Genomic DNA, 24,754 nt, shown 5'->3' on the forward strand with positions numbered 1-24,754 from the left:
TTTGATCAAGCTAGCATGCTAAAAATAGCAGTGTAGCCCTGGCGATGTGGGCTAGCTCCCTGAGTACAATCCTGTCAGAGACCCTAGGTCAGGGGCGGCTCTAGACCCCAGCGCGCCAAGCAGGCGGCGCGCGCGGGGCCGGGGGCGGCATTGGCGATGTTGAGTTTCGCGCCGCCGCATGCGGCAGGTCCACCTGCCCCAGGTCACGAGCCGGACCTGCCGCAGGCATGAGGCATGGCGAAGATCACAATTTAAAATTTTTTTTTTCTAGTCGGCTTTTTCTTGCTTCTCAAACAAAGGAGTTGTGGAAAAACATGTCACGCCTTTATTAAACTGTTAAAACTTGAGATGGCCTTTAAGCCCAATTTTCAGCTCTAGGTTACTAATGGCCATGCTGCTGGTGCATTTGCTGGCCAGTCCACTAGTAGAGGATTACATTCTATCAAAAAAAAGTCTCAGCTCCATGATTCTGGAGTCACCTGGGCAAGTCACATGTCCATGCATGACTCATTTACACATGGTATCTTGTATGTCTCCAGGAAGACTTCTTATGTGGATTGAAGCTCTTTTGTCTGTTAAATGCTTCTGGATTGAGCACTTAATTTGCACATTCCTTTCCCAAGAAGTGACCAAATGTTTTAACTAAGGCTACATAGAAATCAAGCAATTATACAGCCAATGTTCATAACTCTGAACACACAAATGGTGCCTGCATACAACTAGGATGAACATAACCAGTAGATCATAACCTTTACATAGATATGTTACATGGCATATGTAGCAAAACCCTATTCCAGTTATATCATACATACATTTATAAGCACCCCCCATAAAGCCTTATGGGGTACTCTGTCACAGAGGTAAGGAACACAAGATGAGTTCTGCCACTTGTCGAATGCCATCCTGCCCCTAAAAGATGATCACAGTACAATGCATAATATTACTTTTTAAATGCACTGAGAGCCAAATTATGAGGTCTTTACTGAGCCAAGTTCCTTTTGAAGCCAGTGTGAATTTGCCTTAGTGTGGGCTAATTAAATGCTGGGTAGACCTTAGAAATTGGCCCTAAGAAAATAAAATAAATGTTTGTTCCAGGATGGAAATACATAAGAAAAAAATGTTTCCAAAGAACAAACTCTTGAGGAAAATATACATCTTTGGCTAATGTTTTATTCTCTAGTAGTGCACCATTCTACCCTTCTGTATTCCACTACTCAACACTCTCTCCCCTCCAATAAATTGTGTATTGGAAATGGCAATTGTGACTGATAAGACTTTTCCTTCCTTAGATTAAAAAACTCTGTTACTTTCAATGTTTGGAAACTAACCAGGAGCTCTCTCTAAGAATCAGTTGGATTTGGGTCTTTATACACACAATATCTCTTTCATTCTAATGTGTCATGAAACCTTTTTTTGTAACTACATCATTCAGAGACACATCTTGTGATAACAAGCAACATCCAACTGCCAGTTCTCAGTTATACAGGCACCATGAACAACATGATGAAATACAAAACTCTTAAATACACACTACTGATCATTCACTTTAATATGAGACAGTGTCTGCTCTCAGTTATATAAGGATGATAGATTCAGGCTCTAAATTTGCAAACTTCTGTTTTATGTGAAATTAAAAAATGCAGAGGAACAAGTCATTGACACAAACATATGTTATAATTCTGGACATTGCTTTTAATCTTTTGGTTACCCAGACATACCATGTGGATAAATAGAGCACAAATTAATACTGGTAGGCCTCACTGGATAACCTAATATCCACAGTTCATTTTCTAAACTTTGATCTTAGTCCAGCAGGAAAAAAATGCTTCACAGCACACAGTTTATTTGCAATGACATATAAAATGAGACTGACAACAACCAACACAGGTTTAAGGCATCTTGTTTGACAAGCAGCTCATGACAGATTGAAAGAGAAACTCAACAGTTATCCACATGACTTTCTTTCAGTATTTCATTGCTTTTAGACCAGGCAGAGCCTTTCCAATGTGGAACCACCTTTAATTAAAGTTAGCGTACGTACATGGTTTCCTCTGCTGGTTTTGCTTTCAGTTATGTGTCTGCATTAATTTAGCTTAAAGCCATACTATGTTACTTAGTTTTGTTATCGACCTCTGCTTTCTCAATCTTCTGTCCTGTGAGGAACTGCCATATTCCTCCTCTGTAGTTCTCATTCCCCAGGGCATAGACAAAGGCATCCACTGTTGGCACTGTCTTGGCAATAATTGCAGGTATCTGTTATAAGATATATACACACAGAGAACAATTTTAATTTCATGTAAAAAATATAAGTTTCAGCAGAAATTGAAGTGATGCTACACAAGCCCATTAGATCCTCACTGCCCTGAAAAATGCTTGGTTTGACCCTTACCAAACAAGTTCCTGCTGGATTATTTTTTAAAAATGAATTTGCTGCTTGTGATGAGTTTTGAGTCAACTGAAGTTAAGTCCTTTACCCACATGACAGGTACAAGACAGACTATGAAACTACTTCAAATTGCCCAGCCACTGTTCCCTGATTAGGAGGGGACCACCTCCAAAGTGAGAAATCAGTTCAGTGTCTGTACTCTTGGGATTTTTCAGTTCAGACTGAAAACAAATGCACAATTTGTGGTAGTGAATTTTGTGATGTAGGCACCTATCCAATGTGAAGTCAGCTGAGATCACAAACTCATTTTAGGTGGGATACTGAACAATATATGGGATACTGAACTAATATATGGTAGTAACTTTTAGCTACCTGCAACTCTGGATGGATTTTAACCAGTGAGCTACAGATGAAAGGCTTCATATGTTATTGCTGAACCCCTGAGCCAGTCAGTTCCCCAAGATAAATTATTTTGATTTTGAAATAGAATGGTAAAATACTTCATGCATATATACTAAACTCCCATCCTTTTTATATGCCCTTCTCGTTTCCTACAAATGTAGAACAGAGAGAATCTAGAGAAAATGTTCATTTCCTCCAATTCCAGAACAATTTTTATTCAGAGAAGAGTCCTCTGGGAAAAATAAGCATTTTAAAAGTGGTTTTACTAAGTAATGATTCACTTAAGAAATGAATGCCCCACACTGGAAAACAATGGGGCCCAAACCAGCTCTTTTGAGTAATACCACTTGAACTTAGATGAAAAACTGACCAACCAAATAATACTCAGGCTACAGATCCAGATCCAAAATCAACTACTGAAGTAACAAGTGAAGCTTATTAATTTTTTTCAGTATCTTGTGGCAATCTCACTAATATAATTTTTAATTATTGTCATTACTATACTTAGCTGCTTTTCTTTAAAGATAGTAGATGAATAATAAACTATGTAGAAACCATTTACTTATTTATATATCCTGTGTCAAGCTATTGATTAGTGAAATGATATGCTGTAGGAGTAAGTCAGAAAAAAGCAAGGACAGTGTGAAGGCTTTTTCAACATACCATTCGGAGTTTTGGAGAGATGAAAGTCACATTTTCAACTGCAGCATAGAAGCACAAAAGGGAGTAGGGGCCCCAGCAAATGATTAGTGTCTTCACTGGTAAACTTGTATTAAACTGAAAAAACAAAACCACACGCTCATCTATTACATAGTAATATGCGGCATTAAACAGACAGGACAGATACAGTAACCTAATATTCTTTGCTCAAAATCAGTGAAGGATTTTTAAATAGAAGGCACACATGTTAGAGACTGTCCTCCTGCTCTCAGCTCTTCCATTGATGTTATTTGGATGAAATTGTGTGGAATTGGCTCCCAATGTTTTGGGCTCCCCATGCTGGGACAGCAGTAGCTATTTGCCTGTGAATGCCTAGAGAGCTGACGTAGATCATGGGGGTGACGTAACAAGGTGAAATGTGAAGTGTCCCTTGAAAGAAGCAGGGATGCTAAATAAGCAGCTATGTTAATTTCATTTCTACAGAAAACAACAGGGTTTAGGGGGCAACAGAAAGCTTTCAAAATGGACAAATCAGTGATGGGGTGAGATTTTGTAAGCATCCAAGAGGGTATTACAAATGGAATGAAGCAAATATAACAAATAATAGAAAAAATTAAATGAGATAATTGATATCAAGCCAAAACATATAGTGTTGCCATTGTGTCTATATTCTGTAGGCTTTTCTATAGTTCTCATGCCCTTAGTATTTGAGTACCTCACTATTACTCATTGAACTGTAGTTTTAATGCCTATACATTTCCTGCATCATAACTAGGATTACATAATACCATGCACTATTGTACGCCATCCTATATTAGGCAAAGACATAAGTTGTCAGACTCTTCCATAAACTCACTGGAAAAAAAATGTTGATCTTTGTTAAAGTAATATATTGCTTGTGTACATACCCTCTATCCTACACACTAGTCTGCTAGGGCGAATCTTTGCCTCAAATTTTACCTCTGTTTCTTTTTTTTAAGGAGGCCATGAGAATGAATTTAATAACTGAGGGAGCTCTGTGTGTGAATTAACCAGTCAAGTGTAAAGCTCACTGACTGTACAGTATGTGCCCAAAAAAACAAGTTACATAATCACCACATTACATCATCATAAACCTAGTACTCCAGAACATTTCTGAAGAAACAATTCCTTTGTTTCCACCTCATAAAGATTTCTGATTTATCCTAGCCAAGTGTAAGCAAGTCACATTTATAAAACCAGCCTCCCCTCCTGCCCCCACTGAGAAACTGAGTCCTCCTCATAACATTTCCTTTGCAGTGTTGTTGGTCTCAGAGAGCTTTGATGTGCTAAGACTTAGTTAAGTAAGTAAGAATGAACTTTCATGAGCAAAGCTACTCTGGATGATTATCTATATAAAATCAACAAAAACTCCCTCTATTCTATTTTAGCATGGACTTGTTTTAGTGTATAATCTGGGAAGGATTCTGTAGGGAGGGGAGGGGAGGGGTTGTTTCAAAACCTTGGGCACTGATTCTGAGGCCAGGAGGGAGAGTGTGTTTTCAGGACTTTATACCTCACATAGGTGATCTTGTTTTGGGGGGAACTTGGGGAAGCTTTCTTACCTTGAACTGTCCACTTTTCTTGAATTTCTGCTCTATAGATTGGTAAGCTGTCAGCATGATGAAAATAGGGATCACAAAATTGAAAATGGCCATAGCAAAAAGGAATGTGACGAAATTTCTGGTGGGTAGAGGAAAAAAAACCCATTAATCCTTTTCTGATGTGTTGTTTGTTGTTTATAAAATGCACTAATCAGAGTGTGCTCCAGCACACATGCAATATTTGAAATACTAATTAACAACCATTCTATATATTACCTTGCTATCAATAAAAGACTGCATAGAAAAGGAAATTTAGACCTCTTGTAATCTTTTCTCAGGCAAAAGCTTCTAAGTATTTATATATTTATATTTGTAAAAATGCAAAGAAAGAACAGTTGCTTTAGGTGCAGCAGACAGGCTTTGGGGCATGTGCTGAAGCTCAATACAATTGCACTCTGATAGACCAGGAGTGGAAGTGGATTCTGGTAAGAAGAGCTACTCAGGGAAAACACTTCACCACCTATTTCCAGCTGTTGGCTCAAGAGTTTCAGCTGATGTCAGCAAACAGATGGTATTACATAAAGATAATGATAAGAATGATAATGTAATAAATTAATTAATATTGTGATAGTGCCTAGAGTCCCCAGTCAAAGATCAGGACTTGTGCTAGGTACTACACGTGAGTAAAACAAAAAAGTCCCAGTCAGAGTGTTCAGAATCAAAGATCATGACACAATGTATTAGGTGGATAAACAGGAGAGCATGAGGGATTTTGTAACACTAGTGGTAGCACAGTCAGTATTTGGCATAGATCACATAGCAGCTGCCTAGGGTGTTGATTTTTGAGGGCGGCCTCTGACCCAGCTGCCCTCACACCTGTGAGCTATACCAATGCAGCTTTGGATCCAGCTCTTTTAAAGGTGCCAGAGCCTTTGTGACAGCAGCAGTGAGTGGGATTTGCCATACTAGTGGGTCTCTGGCCCAACTGCTTCCAGCAGAGGTTTGCTGAGATACTTCACATGGCTGGGGGTTGAGAGCAACCACACCAGCACATCTCCACCCAATTGCTCTGTCTCAGAAAGATGGTGCATCTAGGGCAGCCAGATGTCTAGTGTTGGCTCTGAAAGATAAGCGTTTGCTATAAAATTCACCTACTGCTGGTCTTGTCACCCATTTCACAGAAAGTTGAGGGAATAATCTAATGGGCCTCCTCACCTGTCTCCTTTGGTGTAGTCCAATGTGCAGCAAGTTCTTAGTGGCTCATAGTCATATTCACCCCACCCCAACAGTGGCATTGCCGACCAAAATGCAGAGAACACCCACACAAATATCACCATTGAGATAGTTGTGCTCCATTGTAGCTTACTTCCTGCAAAGTATAGAAAAACAGAATCTTAAAGCATGAAAAAGGACTTTTAATTTTCCCTTTTCAGGACTGACTTGGCAGAAGTAAGAAATGTTTTTTCCCATTGAATGCAATTATCCCGCCTTTGCTCTGATTTCTATGAAATTACTGCACCTCCAGTGGTTGAAGCCCCTCAACCTTTGCCCTCTTGCCTAAGGGCTAAATCCAGTCCCTATGCCAAGCTTAAGTAGCTAGGCTTGGCAAAAGGCAGATGCCAGTGGTGTTGCTGTAAGGAATCCCTCCAGGGCATAGAGTGACATTGGAACTACTCTGGCTATTACAGTAGCCCTGCAGTAGCTTATTTCACTCCTCCCCCTTCACTTGGCCCACACCTCCAGGACTTGCTGTGCAATGACACACAAATGGGGTGTAGCACCCCCATAAAGGATGCTCAAGTTCTATCCCTCTGCTGTGGAGCGATGAGATTTTACCCTCAGAACAGCACTTGATGGGTCAGGTACTGTCGTCAAGCTATGGATACATGAATGTCCCAAAAGCTGTGGCCAGAAGGAAAATTGCAAGGTGCAATTTGTTGTGCCTCTGTCTTGGCTCTTGCAAAAATTGTAGATCTTACAATCTCTACTTAGCCCCTTCATGGGTCATTTGCACATTGAAACATGGAAGGTCATAGTGGGTCAAGGACATGGTCTGCTCCAGATGATCTATTCTTGCTTGCCATCAACCTGTCTTTGCCAAGATTACTTTTGTTCCTGGTGTCTGTGTGGGGTTGTGTAGAGCCAATGTTGTCTAGAATCTGGGTGCAAAATCAAAGAAACTCAGGATCTGACCCAAGGTGAGTAGTAATTGCTTTCTGCCATATTTTATTGCCTGAAGCATAGGTGTAGGGACATCAGGCTGATTTCAGTGGAATTACACTGTCATAAAACTGGAATATCACAGTGATGCATCAGTTCAGGACTTCAGGAACCAGGAAACTACTCTCCTTTTTGGCATGGTCTTATCAGATATCTAGTATATCACTGTGTAACTTTATACAAAACAGGAGGTACATGTGGTGCTGTAGTTGAAATGTTCTTTTTTTTAAAAAAAAATGTTTCTCCACTAAAGAGCTTTTCATGTTTTTTGAAAACAAGTTTTAAGAATTTGGTCAGGCTAGATAACTGAAGGAAATAAAGAAGATCCCATACAAATAGAGGGGTCAGATGAAATGGGATTCCAAAAATGAGTGTTCCCCACAAAGTGTAGTTCTGTTAAGAAATGTGACTCAATAAACAAGTAGCCCAAAAAGTTATTTATAGTGGGTCAAAGATTCTAGAGCAAATTTGCTCACTTTACAAATTATATTGTTTTCTAATTGCAGACATAACCTGAAGTCATGGTTTTTTTTTTTTTTTGGTTTGTGCATCATTGCCTATAATAAAGGTTTCGTCAGATAAATTATTCTGCCCTCAGAAAGTATAATTGTTCAGCCTGGACTAGAGATGAGTCATGGGAAAATTGATAGAGGTACTTGCCCTTCATAATTTTATAGTAAAAACTGATTAGTCATGCCTTTATACCCAGTCCCATTAAAAATAAGAGGAATGGGTTAATAAATTAAATTAATGGTTGGTAAATTTAGACGACTATATAGGAAATATTTCTTCAGAGAAGGCAGGCAGTCTATGGAATTTGCTGCAGTGCAGGTCACTGAGTCAAATACTGTGGCTGCATTTAAAAAAGGCTGGATAATTTTCTTACCAAGATTACCATTTATAGTTATACTCATGCTGAGATAAGGATAATCAAATCTCATGCTACAGGGCATAAACTAATCTTCCCTGAGACTGGGAAGCAATCTTCTTCTCCCCCTTGAATGAGTAATGTACAGTTGGCCAGGAACATTATGGGATATTTGCCCCTTTGTTTGAAGAATCAGGAATTGGACACTGCCAGAGGCCTGTTTTTGGACCTAGTATCTCTTTTGGTATGGTTAATCTTGAGTTCCTATGTTTTTGTGACACATAGCATTCTGGGAGTGTAAACTGGAGATTGGGAACATTATTAAGAAAAAATATCACAGTAACCTCCAGCAATGCCTCCCAAGCCCAACCGTTAGCGCTCTGAACCATTTCTGTAGCATACTGTAGTACTTTATTTCTATCCCTTCTTTTTTTTTTTTAAAGACATGTATTGGGCAGGAAGCATTAAAACAGAGGTGGGCAAACTATGGCCCGCAGGCCCATAAGCCGGCCCGTGAGCTCCCGCTGGGGAGCGGGGTCTGGGACTTGCCCCGCTCTGGCGCTCCTGGAGGATACTGCTGAAAACTTTGGCTCTGAAGTCTTTTTGCCTCAATTTCCTCATTTGCAAGACAGAATAACCATATTACCGTATGTTACAACAGTATGTTTAATGTTTGTAAAGCACTTAGAGATACTTTGCACTGAATTGGAGCCAAGTGTGGTTCTGTTTTATTATTAAAATAAACTGCACCAGTGAAGTCTCAGCAGACAGGTTAACAACTGAATTGACATAGAGCTACCTTCTTTTTGGAGGTGATCACTTCAGAACAGAGATGCCACAATGGCAGGGCAATGTAAATAAAGCTTGCACAGCCACTGCTTGTGCTGTACCTGTTCAGGACTTAGAGAATTTGGATAGACCTGAAGAATATGATTGGCATCTTACCAGAGCATTAAATTCACTTCAGTGATGGTGTTAATTAAAGAAAACAAATTCAATATCAGTCAAGTATCAGAGGGTAGCCGTGTAGGTCTGGATCTGTAAAGGCAGCAAAGAGTCCTGTGGCACCTTATAGACTAAGAGACATATTGGAGCATGAGCTTTCGTGGGTGAATGCATGCATCCGACGAAGTGGGTATTCACTCACGAAAGCTCATGCTCCAATACGTCTGTTAGTCTATAAGGTGCCACAGGACTCTCTGCTGCATTATCAGTCAAGTTCCCTGGATCTGGTAATGCATTGAGAAAATGAATAAAACTAATTTCAGTGAAAGAATAGACAAAACCACACTCTCATATCACACTGAAACAATATTATTTCAAGTTTTGGAGATCATATGACCGCGATGGTACAAAAAAATAACTATTCAATACCGTGTAGATCAGATTATGGCTTTATGCAAAACATCTTGTCTAGTCTCTTACAATTGCCCAAAGTAGGAATAAAGGCCCTGATTGTGGAAAACAATCACATATCTAAAGGTCATGATGTGCTCAAGTGTTGTGTGAATAGAGATGCTTTCCTGAATCAGGGCCAAAATGCTACTACATCAAAAGGGTAAGTGGTAGTGCTTGCACAAAGTGCAAGACAGTAGAGATTCAGACCTACTAAAAGTAATCAAATCTTGTGCTCTGGCCTTAACTCCTTTGAGGGTCAGAAAGCATATTCTCACTGTGATGCACAGTAGGACATTGGTATGGGCAGTATGGGGAATTTTTACCATTTGTTTTAGGAATGTTGTATAAAAGAGGGTTGTCTATATATGTTACACAGAAAACTGTGTTAACAGGACATTAAAGTTGAAAAGTGAAGCACTGAAAAGTTAGGAATGCCAGATTTAAGGTGCAATATTAATTCATGCCCTTGTGCATTAGGATAGCCTTTAATTACATGATCACGTGTGACTTTTTTTCCACTGGACTATGGAATTCTTGGAAATTTTAATAACTAAATTATAAGGAATACCTACTGAGCATCTGGGAACCGAAATTTTTTCAAACTATTGTAACTTGCTCAAATTTGGGTGGATTCTAACCAGGGGCGGCTCTAGGCTCCAGCAAAACAAGCTGCAAGGGCTGGTAAAGCAAAATCTAGGCGGGGCCCCCGCGGGGGGGGGGGGGGGCGAGGCGGACCTGCCTGTGCCTCATGCCTGGGGGCGGGAGCACCCCCGACTGACGACGGACTGCGCCTGGCGCATGACTGTGGCAGCTCAAGCCGCCGGACCGACCGACCGCCCCGCCGCCGCAGGGTGCAGGCAGCCGAGCCGCGCGGGACCAGCAGCCACCTCTGCGTCATGCCCGCGGGGTCCGCCGCTGCTCTGCCGGCGCGCCTCCGCGCGCGGCATGACTGCTTGGGGTGGCCAAAAACGTAGAGCCGCCCCTGATTCTAACAGTAACCACAAAAGGTACATCCCTAGCTCAAAGACTACCCACCTGCCAAATTTTGAGTCCCTGCTCCAAAGTATGAAAGAGCTACAGCTTCTCAAAGAAAAGGTCTCCAGAATATTTTAACAAAAGAACTGTTGAAATGGCTGAACTGTTGTGACTGGTATTTTCCAAAACAATTCAGCTTGAGGCAGATACTGCACATGAAAAATTTCAACCAAACTGATTAAAGATTGCCAAAGTTATAAGCAACTGAAAATGGGGTCTTTATAATGGGAAATATCAGGCAACCTTAATAATATGTGGTGCCTATAGTTAGGGTGCCAGTAGATGATGCTCAAAAATATGTAGTAATGTTACTGGGTTTTGTAGGAACACTAAGACTTCTTGTTGTGCACTGCAAAATGGCTTCTTTACACATAGCTGTTAACAAGGTGTCCTAGGTAAAAGGTTTTTAATCCTTTGATTCTTGTTATGACTATTGTGACAAGTCACTTTAGCAAATGATTGTGAGTAATCTTTCACTGCCTGTTGCAATGCAAATGCATGGGGATTTATGTGGAAACTAGAGCTTTTTCAGGGCCTCATAGAAAAACAATGAAAGAGCTGCAAGTCTAGACAAAAGGAGAATGACAGAGCAGCTACACTGAATACAATAAGTCGGTAAGGACTGCTTTGGAATTGTTCAGCACTTGCAGCTAGCAGATGAAGACACAATAACTATCTAATCACTGAATATTGATGTAAAAATCTCATATTTGCCTCTTTTTCCTCTGATTGTTGAAGAGCAATGTAAAATTTCCTCAAATTTTATCCTTTTTTCAAAATCCCTTCTGATTTTGTCCCTTTTTCCTCTCTAACAAATATTGATAGAAAATCTTTGCAGATTTTGCCTTTTTGCTCTCTAATTCTCAAGTCCTGATATAAAATTATCTCAGGGTTTGTTTCCCCTCTTCCCTTTTTAAACTGCAATCACATATGGTTTTGAAGAGGAAAACAGTTGGCCTCAATCACTGATTTGGTGTGCTCCTCCCCACAACACTGATCAACTTTCCTATACTATCTGAGAATTAAAGTGTTTTTTTCCTTTTCAGTCGTTTGACATATTTGATAATTAGAGTAACTCGTCTCATATTTAATATTTATCAGTGATTCAAGCTCCAGATGGAGCTACCCATTCAGATGTCCACCTGAACTCCATTTCTCACTTGCCAACCTTTTCTTCATCCCCAGGCAATACCCATTCCCATCGGCAACAGAATTTTCTGGAACCTCCTCATTCCAACCTTCCCTCTCATCTCATGCTACAACTCCATCACACAGGGCTTCCTTTTTGAATGGCAAGAGAGTGGGAGATAACTTTCTCCATCACTGCTGAATTTTGATATAGAAAGCTCATATTTTGCTCCATTTCTTTCTAATTATTGAATATTGATGGGATGTCCCCTCAGAATTTGCCCCTTTTTTCTTTAGTTTTCAAATATACAGATAAAATTTCCTCAGGTTTTATCCTTCTTTTGCTAATTTTCAAATATCTATATAAATCCCCTTTGTTTCTCTTCTTTGTGCCTAATTTTAAAAAGTGATATCAAGTCCCCTCATATTTTGCCCCTGTTTTCTCTAATTATTGAATACTGATATACAACCCCACTCAGATTTTGCATTCCCCCATTCTCCCCTTTTCTTAAACAGAAGCCACTTCTGGTTTTGGAAAGAAAACAGTTGGCCTGAGTCAATACCCTAGAATGGGTCTGAAGTTATTAAACACCCCAGACCCTCCCCAGTGGTCAGCTTTTTCCTCATGAATGAGAATTACGTTTTTCCTCTTTCAGTCAATAAAAACTGACATGTTTGCAGAGTTTCACCATAGTTAAATTAATCAAGGATAGAATCTTTCACCCCTCCCTGAGCTGGTAATGTACCCAAATGAAACTGCCCACGTCTAGATGCCTAGTTGAACCCCAGTTCCTCCCACTGCTGCCCGCTCCCAACTGCCACAGAATCTTCTTGAACTTACTGGTTCCAGTCTCTCTTCCCTTTTCCTATTAAAGGCATCATCATCAAGCAGGGGCATCTGCTGCCTGTTTGAAAGGCAAGCAGATAGGAAATAACTTTCTCTGTAATCAAAATCAAATTATTTGAAATCCCTTCCATTTTCTCCCTAACTGTCAAGATAAAATTCCCTGAGTTTGCTTTTTTTTTTTTTTTTAAATTCCTTCTTAAACTGCAGTAATTTCTCTTGGGGTTTGAGAGAAAACAGTTGCTCTGAGTTGTTACTTTGCGGGGATAGAGGAAGGTGTTAAATCCCTCAAATGTCAACATTCTCCTTACATATGACAATCAAACTGTTTCCTCATTAAGTCATTAAAAATCAACATTTGCTAATTAAAGTTCCTTGATTTATACATAAAAGCTTAGAGCCTTCCTCACATATTGGGGAAAATGGTGATTCTACACTTCCAGTGTGACAGTTGCCTGGATCCTAATTTATCATTTTGCTCCAGAGGAGGCAGGATGAAGGAGAGTTCGGGGTTCAACTCCAAGGGTAACCCTATTACTCCTACATCAGTTGAAAAGCCCAACTGCATATAACAATCAGATTAATTCAGTTCTATTGCCCTTTTCACTCTAAACTTTAGCGTCCCAAAAGCAGATGATAAATGGTGTAGAATGAAACCCAGTCCCTTAATATCAAGTTTAGCGTTTCCATGACAATGACTATGACAAAGCATGCTGAGAGATGTGATTGAATCTGGACAGCCTGTAGCTCAGGCCATGTACTTTCTGGTGAGCCAAAGATGAAACTGACCACTAACTAGCCTCTAATATACCTTTGTTTATAGGCTAAAAGTAACTTTGCACCCAGGGCCGGCTCCAGCGTTTTTGCTGCCCCAAGCAGTGGAAAAAAAAAAAGGCACTATCGGCACTTCATTCTTTGGCGGCAATTCGGCGGCAGGTCCTTCCCTCCAAGAGGGACCGAGGGACCTGCTGCTGAATTGCCGTCGAAGACCCGGATGCGCTGCCCTTTCTGTTGGCCGCCCCAAGCACCTGCTTGCTGCGCTGGTGCCTGTAGCCGGCCCTGTTTGCACCCTTAGTACAGGCATGCAATGCACATGGATATCAATGGGAGTTGAAAGAACAGGAGTACTTGTGGCACCTTAGAGACTAACCAATTTATTTGATGCATCTGATGAAGTGGGCTGTAGCCCACAAAAGCTTATGCTTATGCTCAAATAAATTTGTTAGTCTCTAAGGTGCCACAAGTACTCCTGTTCTTTTTGCGAATACAGACTAACACGGCTGCTACTCTGAAACCTGCCATTATGAATGGGAGTTGAGTGTATGGATTGACAGCAGGATGTGATCTGGAGTTTTGCTGTATCAGATTTATAGAGATCAGGAACTGTGAACTACTTTTCCTCACAATCAGCATGTGAAATAGTCTTGGAACGCTGGCTTTTAAAACTACTCTGTTCTTCTTTTCCTTTTAATTTGAAATCTTCAGTAAGAGCATTGCTGTTTGGTTATCAGTAAGTAACAATTCAAGCAAAATAAAGGAATTTATTTGTGCCCTAAGGGTCCATCTGCCTTAGCTTTTAAGATAATACTGCACTGAATGAGTGGGGGGAAAAAGCTTGTGCAACACACTCCACAAAAGAATTAGCCAATACTGCAGAGTGTAAAATGTCTTTCCAAAGCTATACTTATTTTCAGTCCAACTCTCTTATCAGGTAGGGATACTGCTGTTCTGCTTCCAAACATATTTCAGTGTCCAAAGGATATTAGGATGCATGCTGCTTATGGCCTGCGCTATCCCAGGGCCTTTGTTTAGGTCTGAAAGGAAAACTTTTCATAGCCTGAGCTGAATTCTTGACAAAAGCTTCAGAACAAAATGATAGCAAACCCTTTTGCAGCTAATGTAGTGGAGTTGTCATAACAAATAGCTCATTGCAAGCTCCACATTTAGTTTTAATATTTGCTGTTTCAATCACAGAAATGCTGGATCTCAAAGACTTTGTGAATACTAAGATAGCATCTGGCATTGGGAGTGGGGAGTAGAGAGTTAGTGATTTCCCAGTTAACTAGCAGTTCACTTTTTGAAGACATTTCTTTACTAAAGGATCTCTGAAAATAGATGTGCTCAGATAATACTGTGCTATACTTTAGCACAACAAATAAAGGGCTTGATTCACCCACCATCATAACTAGGGATGCAAGGACCCTGATCACAAAATATCTTTGCGAGGGGTGTTGTGGCAGCAGAAGGTGCCAGTCATCTCCAGTCTAAGGGGGGACTCATAGCAAGTTTTTGCAATCCCAAAATGGAAAGTGCCGACTAAGTACTGTATGTGGTGTTGCAAAGTAATACGGGAGAAGCGTTGATTCAGCATACCCCATGGACAGGTTTGGCTTCCCCAGCTGCGGACATTATACAGAGCAATCTCCTGCATGCTTAAGGGGTACAGGCCAGTGTTATGGTTAGGTGGCTTGCCAAATAGTTCAGATTATGGAATTTCCACAGGAATTTCCATTTGCAATTTCTTGCTAGCCAAAAGAACTTTGAAGTCTGGGAAATGAAGATTCATATTTTCATGGGTTTTTCCCCTAGCTTTTTTATTTTTAAAAGAAAACAGGGCTTCACCTCTTCTTGAGCGCCACTCAGTGCAGAATATGAAGGTGGCTTTATCTTTGCACCCCTCTCCATTCAATAAAGGGGCTGTCTGGAGGGCAGTTTGGCTCCCAGCACAAATTACATCAACCTCTGGGTAGCTCTGTCTCCTCTGAGACCATATTGCACAAGTCTGTACACATTAAAACTGAAATCTTATGCATGCATGCACAAATTTAATGGCATCCTGGGAGATGGTCTAATTCAATGGAAATTTCCACTCACTTTACATATGCACATGAGCACAGTGCCCATAGAACTTTGGTAGATAGTTTTATAATTAAAGCTAGGTCACATCCCGTTATCTGAGCCAATTCAGAACCAGTTTTTATAAGACCACAAAAAGATATTTCTATGCTCAGAAGTATTTAGATCCCTAATGTTCATTGATATCTCTGCCAAATATTAAGTTTCCATCATTTCCAACTAAGGTGCTAGAACTAGTATAAAAAAAGTTGCAACATTTTTAGCAGGAAAACAGCATTTTCTCCACTCTGTCAATTCTTGAAAATGATACAACAATTTTTGTTGACGCTCTTGAAAAAACTTTGCTCCCTGACTAAGAGCAAATGTATTACATGTCAGTAAAAAAGGGGAAAGGTGAGAAAGCTGGAAGAAAATAACTCTTTAGAACATAAACGCCTGGGCCATCTTAATATAGGTGTCATATTCTGCATATAATACATTCTACCTATTTTTGATATGGGCCCTGATCCTGCAATTGTATGTGTGCAGAGCCTAATTGCAATCAATGGGGCATCACCCAGGCATGAAGGGTTGCTTGTGCAGATCAGATTGATATTTTATTTATGCCACATCTTAGACACATTTTAAAATAATTTTTAAATAGTTTTAAACATATATTGGTGTATATTTATATTTTTGTAATGTTTTCATACTATTGCAGTTAGAGACTTTTGCATCTAAACTAGTCCTATTTTAAAATGAAAAAATCAAAACAATGGCACTATGTAAACTGTAGAACTTACTGGTACAGTAATGGTGATATCGGTCCCAGGCAACTGCAGCAGAGGAGCTAATGCTTGCCAGTGCTGTCACAAAGCCCTGAAATCCATGAATCTGACAACCATCAGAGCCATAGGGCCAGTACCTGCAAACAAATAAGGAAACTATTCAAAATGTAATAGAAATAGGTGAAGACGTCTTTGGTGATTGAAATAATTCAGAAAAAAATACAATATATAATTGTTTTCCTGTTTTGAAATGTGTGAATACTATTACAGTGTGGTCATCATTAAACAGTCTATATTTGCCAGTAGTTACCACACAGTTGTGTCTGATATAATACATTTTGTCTCTGTATTGAAAATGGAAACCACCTGTTGTTGGTGTATTTGGTGAATTCTGACTTCATAAGCAAACAATCTACCTACCATTCAATTATACAACTTTAAAATATATATGCACTGAGTGTGGCTAACTTGTCAATATATTAATTTCAGCCCATTTAGTAAAGTTCATACAAAAAGAAATGGAAACCAGTTACAAAAGCTTTGTCATGAAGTGAAAGGAAATGCAGTAGAACCTCATTAAATGGTAATTTGCTAATTTGTACACAAAGCATAATGGTCCACCTCACAAAGATTTTTTAGGGCTACATTTTAATCTCAGTGTTCACCAATCCTGTGTTTTTGTGGGTGTAAAACTGTAGGCAGAGTTGAAGTTACCTGGTGATGTCCCTTTCTATGTACTTCTATGACCCCCTAACACCATAGTATGAGACTATGGTACTAAATATGTTTCTAACTCCATGTTTGAGTACTCAAATAGGAGTGGCCTGACTTTCAGAGATATTAAAGAACTCAGGTCCCATTTAAATTAATGGGAACTGTAAATGCTCAGCAGCTTTGCAAAGAGGCTCCTTCTATTTAGGTACATAAATATGGATTTAAGAGCCTGACTTTAGGTACCCCAGCTGGAAAATGTGGGCCTATGCCTGCAAATCAAGCACTCAACTGGCCATCCAAGTGACAGTAATTGAAGGCACAAAATCGTGTCTGCAATTATTTATGCTCACAATTTGTGGATGCAAAAAGGATTGTCGGCTTTTGCAACTATAGTTTTTAATATGGGAGTTTTAATATTGGGGATGCAAACCTTGTACCAGTTAGGAAAGAGTTAAGCAGCTGTGCTGGGCCCAGGCAGCTTCATCCCACCACACTTGCAAAGCAGTTCTAAAGGGGAGCAGGCCAGCTCAGCAAGGCAGCAGACTGTGGAGGTGAACTGACCTACATTCTGAGCTCCTGGGAAGGAGCTCCACAGGAACTTCTGTGCCCTGAGGCCTGACTGTAGTGTGGCCAATGCAAAGGGAAGAGGCTTGATATTTATAGAAGATCTGAAAATATATTTGATTTCCACTTATTTGATGTCTTTACCCATTGGAAAAGAGGGAATGGGTAGGAAGTAATCCAGGGAGGCAGCAGTGTGGCACTTTGGTAGTGCAGGACATAGCTGTCTACACTGGGCCCTGGATTGGAACCTGGTGGGGAGGGTGTGCCTGGGTTCTCCTACCAACCCCTAAGGGGTGTCAAAGGCAGAAGTGGACCCGGTAAAGGGAGTCTTGGGTAGAGAAGGGCCTGAAGGACAAGACCCCAAGATCTCAACCCGGGGGAGGCCCAGAGACAATCACCTAACCCAGAAGGCTACCCTGTTGTTGGGGTCATTGTATACCCTGAAAGGGATGGACGTGAAACATGTGACCTGGCCAGAGGACATGAGTCACAGAAGGGCCAGATCACAGCAGGACCAGAGAGGCTGTCAACAGGGGTGCCAGGAGGGAAGAGGACCTGTCGTACCCTGCCTGACCACTGGTGAGTGGACCCCTTCAGAGTCTTATTTATATAACAATAGTGCCTGGGAGCTCCAGTAATGGACCAGGACCCCACTGTGCTAGATGCTATAGAATCACGGAACAAAAAGATGGTCCCAAAGAGCTTACAATCTAACCATCGGTTCCATTACTTTTATAAGTATTGTATTACTGTATTGTGAAGTAAAATTAAAATGAAACTGAAGTTTTTTAAAGAAATGAACCATGTACATTTTTTGATACTGTCTTTTATTTTTAGGCTCCAATTCCAATTCTATTGATTTCAATGGGATTCAAGTACATACTTAAAATTAAATATGTGCTTAAGTACTGCTTGCAATAGGAATGGACTTAAAAACATATTTAAGTGCTTTCCTGAACTGTGGACCTTATTGTGCCTGCCCATTTACTTGGTTAGTTTGAAAAATTCAGTTACTCACATTAATAGAGAGGGATAAATTATAACTAAGGATCCTGTTTTCTGTGATTAAACCCCCAAATTGTCAGATTAAAAAAACTCCATAAAAATCTACATTTTTCTGAGATTAAAATGAAATGCTGAATTTCAGTTTCCTTAGCCACAATATATGTAGGTATCAGTTGCACACAATGTTTTACTGATATATGGTAGAACCCCATTTATCTGAGCTGACATTATCCAGCTCTCTATATTAACTGAACCTGGGGCTGGGGCTGACAGAGGCTGGGGCTCTGGCTGTCAGCCCTGGGTGGCCAGTCCCAGGCAGCTGGTGGTTTGGATAATACGGAGAGCTGGATAATGGAAGCTCGGATAAACAGGGTTCTACTGTATATATTTTTATTTTTTCACAAAATGTATAAACTAACGATTCTCTGTAAAAACTCAAATTCTGTGTTTTTCCATGGCAAACAGATTTCTAGGATCCCTTATTATAACATATTTATTTGAAGAATTTAGCTCTTTTCTATTTGAGTTGTTTATTGTTCATGCTTTTAAAATATGCTCATGAAATTATTTAATAGATGTTTTATGTGAACATATTTGAGAATCTGGATTGCCTGTGAGTTAGTTGCTGTGACTATTCATTTGCTGTGTAATTGATCACCTATAGTTGCATGGTATTCTGTTCCCTGATTGAATCACTAACACTTATGTAAAAGAGAGAGGCTTAACAGGTCATGGTTTGAACCTCCATGAAAACAGATTTTTTTTTACCAACTTTTTTGGAACAAAAATGCCCTTGTGCAAGTGTTTAGGGAAACCTCATAGACAGGGTCACAAATAACTTTGGAGCAAATTCGGTTATCAGTGATCTGATTGGCAGTGCTAAGAGCTACTGTTTAATTTGCACGGTGAAAACACTAAGGACCAGATCCGCAAAGGTACTTAGCCTCCTAACTTCAGTGAGTTTTAGAATCCTAAATAACTTTGTGAATCTTGGCCTAAGTACTGAATCTAATTTCATAGTTTTTAAGATAGACAAAGATGGTTAGATGGTGCAGTAGAAACGGGTTCATTAAATTAAGCTATTTAGAATTATTTGGTTTTGATGTAGTCCTCTTGAGTTAAAAAAAAAAAAAGAAAATAACATGAGAAGAAAGTGTAAGATGTAGATACCTCAGGAAGCTGGAAAAAGCAGCAATGAATGCATTGATGCATATCCCACAATCAGCCAACGCAAGATTGAGAACCAGGAAGTTACTGGGAGTTCGGAGTTCTTTGATTTTGCGAAAAGAAATGATTGTCAAGCCATTCAGACAGAACCCAAGCAGAGCTGAAAAACATCATCATTTTGGCTAGAATCAACTGAAATGGGAAACACATTGAACACCACTGTTTTCTGTAATGAGACAGAAATAATTGCTATGAAAACATATACACAATAAACAACCGGTGACCCATAAATATCGTATTGGTCAACACAAATAAGCAACAAAAGGATTTTCAAGGGGAGAAGACACGGATGACAGCTGAAGCCATGTCTCCAGCTGCACAATGGTGTCATGGGTGTGATTGCTCATATGAATCGCAAACTATTTTCATACATATTTCTGTATTTCACTCTTCCCTCTCTAGGCAGAACTTTTTTACCAGGTTCCATATAGCGATCCATGAACCAGAACAACGGAGGTCAAAGGGACAGTTTTAGGGGGACCAGCCCTTGACATACATCTTTGGGCTTATCTACAGTGATTGCCATACTTCTCTGGGCTTGTCTTTACTAAAAAATAGGTCATGTTTAACATCAGTTTTTCTCCCATAACACCTATAACATGCCTTGTATCTAAACACAAAAGTTCCTCAATTGCGTCTGTCAGCCTGACTATATTGGACTTCTCCCAAAGATTAACCTTGACAGAGCCTGAATTGTCAACTCAATCTTATTGTTGCCCATCCTCAATGGATTATATATGCCAAGTAATAATCTAATTATAAAAAAAATCACTGGTGGATGTCAAAACCAAGTTATTCTGTTTCCTAAGAGAGTGGCTTCTGGACAAACAAGACAGAGCACTTAATCAGGTTATCTTTGAAATCAATTCCCCACAAAGTTTAAAATCAGACACTGGCTGCAGTTTACTGCCCTCTCCAATTAGCCTGAATTTTTTCAACAATGATATGATTGTTTCCTCACTTGGCACCACTCATATTAAAATTTCAAATGCCTGATGCCACCAAATCTAACTCATATAATACATAGCACATCTTTATTTTTTTCTAAAGAGAAATGGAACAACACTTAAAAAAATCTGTATAGAATAACACTTTAAAACCCTTATCACCTGATTCCTTAAAATAGTAAACTTACTTGCACCAACTGTCTCGATAGTGCCATTATACAGACTAGACAGTTCTGCATTGTAAGCAATCCGTATCCTAATTTAATTGTCCTAATCAATGGTGGCATAATCTTACTAACAGTAACCCTGAAATCTATATTCAATTGCAAAAATAGATAACAGAACTATTTCAAAAAAGAAATATACCCAATGCTCTTTTTTTGCTTGATCTGTAGCAATAGCCAGGGGGAGAGGATTTGATTTCTCCTGCATCCCTCAGTTTTCCCCTCAGCAGCTTACCTTCCACCAGTAGGGCAGTGCCAATTCCAACCATCTCTAATTCAGTGAAGCCTTCGGGGAAGGGGTTTGAAGTAACCATATTTGCAATAATAAAACTAATTAGCCCAAGCTTTACGTCTTGCTAGCAAACACTCGTCAGCCTTTTTCATGGATTCCCTGTACCAGAAGCTCAAAGCAGCTTTCTTCTTAAAGGGCTAGTTCTTGTGCGCACTTACATTATGTTAAAAAAAAAAAAAAGCTTTGAGTTTTCAGTTCAAACACTGCAATCTTGTCCAATTAGCGATGTGAATGAAAACAGACGTGTTCTCCATCCTGTCTGCTAACTGAATTGGCAAACCACAGGGGGGAAGAAAAGTCTTTATAAAGATATTAACCCTTTCTTATTTAAAATTATTTAGTTTTATAATTGATTCTACACATCTAATTTTTGTTCAGGAAGACAATAACTATAAAGTAGTACTCCAATGTACATTAGTGACCTGCAAAACAACCAAGAACGCTGTCTAAAACAGTGTATAAAAATATTGAGCTGTCACAACTTCATAGAATCATAGGACTGGAAGGGACCACGAGAGATCATCTAGTCCAGTCTCCTGCACTCATGGCAGGACTAAGTATTATCTCGACCATCCCTGACAAGCGTTTGTCTAACCTGCTCTTAAAAATATCCAATGATGGAGATTCCATATCCTCCCTGGGCACAATACTCCAGTTGAGGCCTAATCAGCGCGGAGTAGAGTGGAAGAATTACTTCTTGTGTCTTGCTTACAATACTCCTGCTAATACATCCCAGAACAATGTTTGCTTTTTTTTTTTTTTTTTTTGTGCAAAAGTGTTACACTGTTGATTCGTATTTAGCATGTGATCCATTATAACCCCCAGATCCTTTCTGCAGTCTCCCCTTTTCAGTTGTGTTTACTCAAATAAATTTAATCAAATTAGGTCATAATTTTTTAAAACCCTAGCATGTGTGGTCTGTTTTCCTGAAATTCATATTTTATATGGGTTTCAGTCACCAAATGCTTGTCTCTGTGGATTGCATGGAGTAAACACATATACTCTCTTTAGGTATGTGTGTTTTATCACAGATATATGATAAAGATTGCTAAAATGAATTTGCGTTGCAATGGAGAGCTCTGACTCCTTTGCAGCATCTACCATGATAAAAGTGATTGTTATAAAATTTTTTAATGGTATGTAGGCCAAAAGTGAAACCCTAGATCTGAACCCACAGTGTTCAGATCCAACTTTAGGTAATCTGTTAAATACATATGCTTCTGAAAACTCATTGAAATGCCAGTGGTTTAACAGTTAAAACTACTGACTGGTTAATTTAGCGACCACCATAAGAGAATTAAGGCGTTATACTAGAATTGAAGAAAAATACATATAATAAATAGGGACAAGCAGGCATAGATAAAAATAAGAGCCAACCCAAGTCTTTTCCCAGAACTTGAACCAAATATTTTTGAGGTCATAAAATATTTCTTTTTTGTATATTACTTCACTTTTTTGGTTCAAAGCAGACTTCAAGACCCAGGCTCTGGAGTGTAAGCCAAAATGACAGAGAGTCTTGTCCTCTGGAGTGTGATCAGAAAGCAAAGGCTACTGTAGGCCAGAAGAAAAAGACCTGTACTCTATCCCCCATACCAGATTATAAGTAGCAGGAAGAAGCCAGTCACATGAAGCGACATGGTGCTTAGGCAAGTAACAGCCAGAGACTGGAGCTAAGAGAGGTAAATCTGGGCTGCTGGCAGATGATTTAGAGGAAAAGAGAACAGAATGTCGAAGTGGAGTAGACTGGAAGGCCAGTCAGCAGGTAGTTGGGGAAAGGCGTTTTCAGCTTGAATAGAAGGTGTTGAACAGTCATCTCCTGTGACAAGTGATTCTATACTGTCCCACTCAGCTCCAAACCCTTTCTATACCCCCAGTTGCAAGTGTCCTTACCTTACACCTACTTCTTGGTTTTCCAGTTGTGAAGAATTCATTCATGCAGTGGCCCACAAAATCTAAGGTCAGCCTTAGCATGGGGCTCTGGCTAATGGTGGCCCTAAACCCTCTGTCTCTTCAGTCCATGTTGCAGAGATGGACTCTTAAACCCTCAGCCCTTTTTCTTCTAGCAGTGGAAGCTCTCTTTACTCCCTGTGCTCCGAGCATAGGATCCTAAAGCATGAAACTCTTCTGGCCAGCTTGTGTGGGTGGATATATTTCGGATTCAAAGTCAGGGGGGCCTGGCAGGTGCGACTGTTCTCTCTTTGCTGGCACTAGGCCCTGTCAGTCCAGAGAATTGCATCTGGAATGTTGGGGTTTTTTTTCCCCTTCCCATATTCCTGAGGATGAGCTATAGAAGAAAGGCTTTTTCCTTCTTGATGGCACTTATGGAGGGTCTCCTTGAATGCTGCCAGGACCTCAGACCCAGTGCATGGTTCTAGGAGGGAGATGAGAGTGGGACCCAAAAGTGAGAAGCCTGCACAGCTGCATACTTGGCATGGGTTCAAGCTGGCCCTAAACAAGGTCCAACAGTGAGCATTTGGGGATGGCTACATGAATAGACTTTGATAGATCCCAAAATAACAATTACATTATGGTCAGAAGAAGATGTGTATGTTCTCACAAGAGCGGCCTATGGACCAACAGACCATCTTGGCTAAGTTGAGTCTGTTCTACCTGGAGCCCAATTCTTAAGAGTGTTCAAGCTTTTGAGTCTCATGCAGCTTTATTTCTGTTCCCTAGATTTACCAAAAAGCTATTAATTAAAACTACATCAAATTAGTCTGAATGTATTGACAGTTATAAGACTAAATTTTGACTTCTCTGATTATAAAATGTCCAACACATCGAACAAAATATGAATGCTAAATATTAGCTTGGTATCCTGAATCAGTTCAGCATCCCTTCCCTAAGGAAAATATAACAACACTTAAAAAATCAATAACAAAAATTGCATCCCCTTTGCCCACAGTCAATTTCTTTCTATAAAAGGCAAAATACAAGCACTGGCTGTCTCAATAATGTAGTTACATAAACAAAAGAGTTCTACATTGCAAGCAACCTCTGCCCCACCCATCGTCTTATTTTAATTATCAAAACTACTGATAATGTAGCCATAGAAACAACAGCAACCCTGAAGTCTATGTTGCTGTATTGCAAATGCTTCTCTTTGCTCAAATTTTGAATTGTATTTCGCAAATCCCATTTTTGCTAGATTTTCAAGAATAACAATGGAGAAAGGATCTGATTTCTTAACATTCCCCCCAGCTTACCTTCTACCAGCAGGGCAGTGCCAATGCCAAACACCTCTAATTCAGTGAAGCCTTCAGGCAAAGGATATGAAGTGACCATACTTTCAATAATAATGCCACCTAGTTTGGGCTCTGTACCCCACCACCTAACAGTTTATCAGCCTCTTCCCCGATTCCCCTTTTCCAGTAGCCCAAGGCAGCTTCCTTCTTAAAGAGCCAGTTCACGTGCAGACACATGCAAGTTATTATGTAAAAGCTTTGGGATTTTAGTTCAACACTGCAATCTCTACAAGAATGCCATTAATGATGTGCATAAAGCACCCCCGCTCTGCAAATCGTATTTGCAGACCATAGCAAAAGGAAAGCATTCATTGCATTTACAACAAGGTCTTTGTAGAGACAGGATTAAGAACACTGTCCAGTTAATTCTGCAACACTGAAAAAGAATTAAAGGGTCTGGAATGAAAAAA

At 39.9% G+C, this 24,754-nt stretch overlaps 1 protein-coding gene across 1 annotated transcript; it reads right to left on the reverse strand.

Annotated features, from left to right (window-relative positions):
- Positions 1-1,598: 1,598 nt before the first annotated feature.
- On the reverse strand, positions 1,599-24,441 carry RGR (retinal G protein coupled receptor). The gene is made up of 7 exons (XM_039481760.1): positions 24,306-24,441; positions 19,580-19,736; positions 16,142-16,263; positions 6,226-6,379; positions 5,032-5,149; positions 3,452-3,565; positions 1,599-2,253 (listed from the first exon to the last, which is right to left on the reverse strand). The coding sequence occupies exons 1-7, from the start codon at positions 24,382-24,384 to the stop codon at positions 2,110-2,112; spliced, it is 888 nt and encodes a 295-aa protein (XP_039337694.1). The 5' UTR covers positions 24,385-24,441; the 3' UTR covers positions 1,599-2,109.
- Between the last annotated feature and the right edge of the window lie 313 nt (positions 24,442-24,754).

Source organism: Mauremys reevesii, linkage group 7, assembly GCF_016161935.1.
Source record: "Mauremys reevesii isolate NIE-2019 linkage group 7, ASM1616193v1, whole genome shotgun sequence".
NCBI lineage: Eukaryota > Metazoa > Chordata > Testudines > Geoemydidae > Mauremys > Mauremys reevesii.